The 3371-nt window shown below is 40.1% G+C and overlaps 1 protein-coding gene across 18 annotated transcripts in view; it reads left to right on the top strand.

Annotated features, from left to right (window-relative positions):
- Window positions 1–3371, top strand: part of ARHGEF33 (Rho guanine nucleotide exchange factor 33) — a 134841-nt gene that overhangs the window by 45487 nt on the left and 85983 nt on the right. For all 18 annotated transcript variants that reach the window (XM_032239377.1, XM_032239386.1, XM_032239384.1 and 15 more), the window contains one exon: window positions 154–378. In XM_032239377.1, coding sequence (XP_032095268.1) covers window positions 154–378 — 225 coding nt within the window. The remainder of the gene's footprint in view (window positions 1–153; window positions 379–3371) is intronic.

Genomic DNA, 3371 nt, shown 5'->3' on the forward strand with positions numbered 1-3371 from the left:
AGCCAAGATCACGCCATTGCACTCCAGCTTGGGCGACAAATGTGAAACTTTGTCTCCAAGAAAAAAAAAAAAAAAAAAGTAACAAACAAAATTTAAAAAAAGATTTTGATAGCAGGTTTGTTTGTCTCCCCCTGTCTTCCCCTGCAACACCAGGAGTGAACCCAACAACTCCAGAAGCAGAAGAAAATCTCAAGTCTTGCCTCTCGGCTGAGATCCAGCCCAAGGGCCATCTCCCATCTGGCATGTGGAGGCAGCCTAAGGATGGTAAAGAATGGGGTGAAGAATACGTCACCAAAGACCACCCGGATAAACTCAAGGAGGCCAGCCAGGGTAGACACAGCTCCTTGGAAAACGTTTTATGTGAAACCTCCTTAGCTGGTAAGTTCCAAGGGGAATGCAGGCTGATAGTTTAAAGAACAGGATGTACCAGAGCTTTGAACCCTAAGGAGCGAATCCTTACAGTTTAGATTCAGTGGACCCATGAGGCCGCCTAGTTCCTGGTTTCCTTTTCAGGTGAACTAAAACCTATAGAGGCAAAGGGACTCACCAGCACTTGGCCAGTGACTACCACCTTGATTCTGAGTGTTCATGACACTTAGTAATGTAGTGCTATGGTGGGAGTTGGGGGAGGCATGAGGTTGGTGGAGAAGAAGGCAGAACTGTTTAGCCAATGATGTGGAATCTTCTATCAACAGACCCTTCATCAGTAGTCTACCACCAAAATATCACACCTGCAACAGGGCCTGTCCTCCCTCCTTTTTCCCTCCTTCCTTTCCTTCATATCATAAATCATTGCTGAACAATTACTGTGTCAGACAACGGCATCTCCTCCTGGCTATATCGGGGGAGGTAATTTTTTAAAAATTATTTTGAATTTTTAAAATCAAATACATGAAAAGTCAAATAGTATTAAAAGATTTGTTATGAAAAAGAGTGGCAACAACTTTAAAGTCTTTTGACAGTTTTTTCTGGCACTTGCTTCCATGACTTCTTTCGGGGGGCACAGGGGAGGAAGAATGGCAGGCGCAGGCTGGGTACACAGTCCTCATCTGCTTCTATGTTTTTAAAAAAATTCTTTAGCCAGGCATGGTGGCTGTACACCTGTAATCCCAGCACTTTGGGAGGATCCATTGGACCCCGGAGTTGGAGCCAGCCTGGGCAACATAGTGAGACCCTGTCTCTACAAAAAATAAAAAACCAAATTACCTGGGTTCATGGCATGTGCCTATGGTCCCAGCTACATGGGAGTCCAAGGTAGGAAGATCACTTGAGCTCAGGAGGTAGAAGCTGCATTGAGCTATGATAGTGCCTTTGCACTCCCCAGTCTAGGCAACAGAACAAGACCCTAGCTCAAAAAAAAAAAAAAAAAAATTTTACACTACTTTTTTTTTACTAATATTTTATTGCGGGTTAATTTACATAGAGTAAAATTCACAAAGCTTACAGTTAAGCTGATAGACATTTTACATGTGTATATCCCCTGTGATCAGCACCCAGATCAAGATATACAATATTTCTGTGCATGAAAGAACCCTAGAAAGTTCTTTCATGAACTTTTCCAGTCAATATCCACACAGAAAATCACTATTGTGACTTCTAATACCACAAATTAGTTTTGTCTGTTCTTAAACTTCATATGAATGGAACAATAGTGTGTACTCTTTTGTGTCTGGCCTCTTTCTCCCAACATAATGTTTTTTAAAAAGATTTATGTATATTTTTGTACACAATTCATTTGGTAGTTCATTCCTTTTTACTAATCACATTGAATAAATTTATTACAATTTTAAAATCCATTCTCCTGTTGCTGGACATTTATATTGCTTCCAGTTTTGGGCTATTATGACTAAGACACTATGAATATATATATATTTTTTTCTTTTGAGACAGTCTTGCTCTGTCGCTGAGGCTGGAGTATAGTGGTGCAATCTCGGCTCACTGCAACCACCACCTCCTAGGCTCAAGGGATTCTCCTACTTCAGCTTCCTGAGTAGCTGGGATTACAGGTGTGCACCACCACATCTGGCTAATTTTTGTGTTTTTAGTAGAGACGGGGTTTCACCGTGTTGGCCAGGCTAGTCTCAAACTCCTGATTTCAAGTGATTTGCCTGTCTTGGCCTCCCAAAGTGCTGGGATTACAGGCGTGAGCCACCATGCCTGGCTTGCTATGAATATTCTTGTACAATTTTTTTTTTTGAGGGGATATATGCCCTCATTTCTCTTGGGTGTATACCTAGGAGTGAAATCTTTGGGTTGTATGTTATGGTTATGTTTAACTTTAAGAGAAAATGTCAAGCAGTTTTCTAAAGCAGTTGGATAATACTCCCGCTAGCAATGTATGAGAGCCCTGTTGTTTCACATACTTTCCCATACTTGGGAAGGATGGTTAGTCCTTTCAATGTTAGCCATTCTCAGGGATGTGTACTGGTGTCATACGGTAGTTTTAATTTGCACTTCCCTGGGGATTATTGATTTTAAGTATGTTTTTATATGCTTGGCTATTCGTATATCTTCTTTTATAAAGTGCCTAAGTTAGTCCATTGACCAACTTTTTTTTTAAGGTAGGGTCTTGCTCTGTTGCCCAGGCTGGAGTGCAGTGGCGTGATCACAGCTCACTTCAGCCTTGATCTCCTGGGCTCAAGTGATTCTCCCTCCTGAACCTCCCAAGTAGCTGGGACCACAGGTGTGCACCACTGCACCCAGCTACCAATTTTAAACTCTTAAAATAGCTCATGACTTCCTTTTCTTTCTACGAAATCTTTGCTATCTCACAGTTCTGAAGATATTCTCATATGCTTTCTTCTAAAATCTTTATAGTTTTAGTTTTCACATTTAGGTCTATGACTTATCTTGAATGAATTTTGATGTACAGTGTGAGAAAGGGGCCCAGGTTCATTTTTTTTTTTCCAGATAGTATCCAGTTGTTTCAGCACCATTAACTGAAAATACCTTTTGTTTTCCATTGTCGCATGCAGCAAATCAAGTGGTCTTACATGGGTATCTAATTTTAGACTCTCTTTTTAAAAATTCCAATTATCAGATAATTGACATCTTGACAGTATTGAGTCTTCCATTTGAAGAACATGGTATATTTCTTTATTTATATAGCTCTTGAATTTTTCTTAGCAATATAACAGAAACTTTGCTATTTACATCATCAATGTTTTTAATTTTTAATTTATTTTTATCCATTTATTTTTTTTTTGAGGTGGAGTTTCCCTTTGTTGCCCAAGCTGGCCTCAACATCTTGGGCTCACGTGATCCACCTGCCTCAGCTTCCCAAGTAGCTGACACAACAGACACAAGCCACTAAGCCCAGACATCTTTTTTTTTTTTTTTTTTTTTTTTAAGGAGCATTTGCCTCCATCAGC

Source organism: Sapajus apella, unplaced genomic scaffold (genome assembly GCF_009761245.1).
Source record: "Sapajus apella isolate SASKATOON/1434 unplaced genomic scaffold, GSC_monkey_1.0 scaffold44, whole genome shotgun sequence".
Taxonomy (NCBI): Eukaryota; Metazoa; Chordata; class Mammalia; order Primates; family Cebidae; genus Sapajus; species Sapajus apella.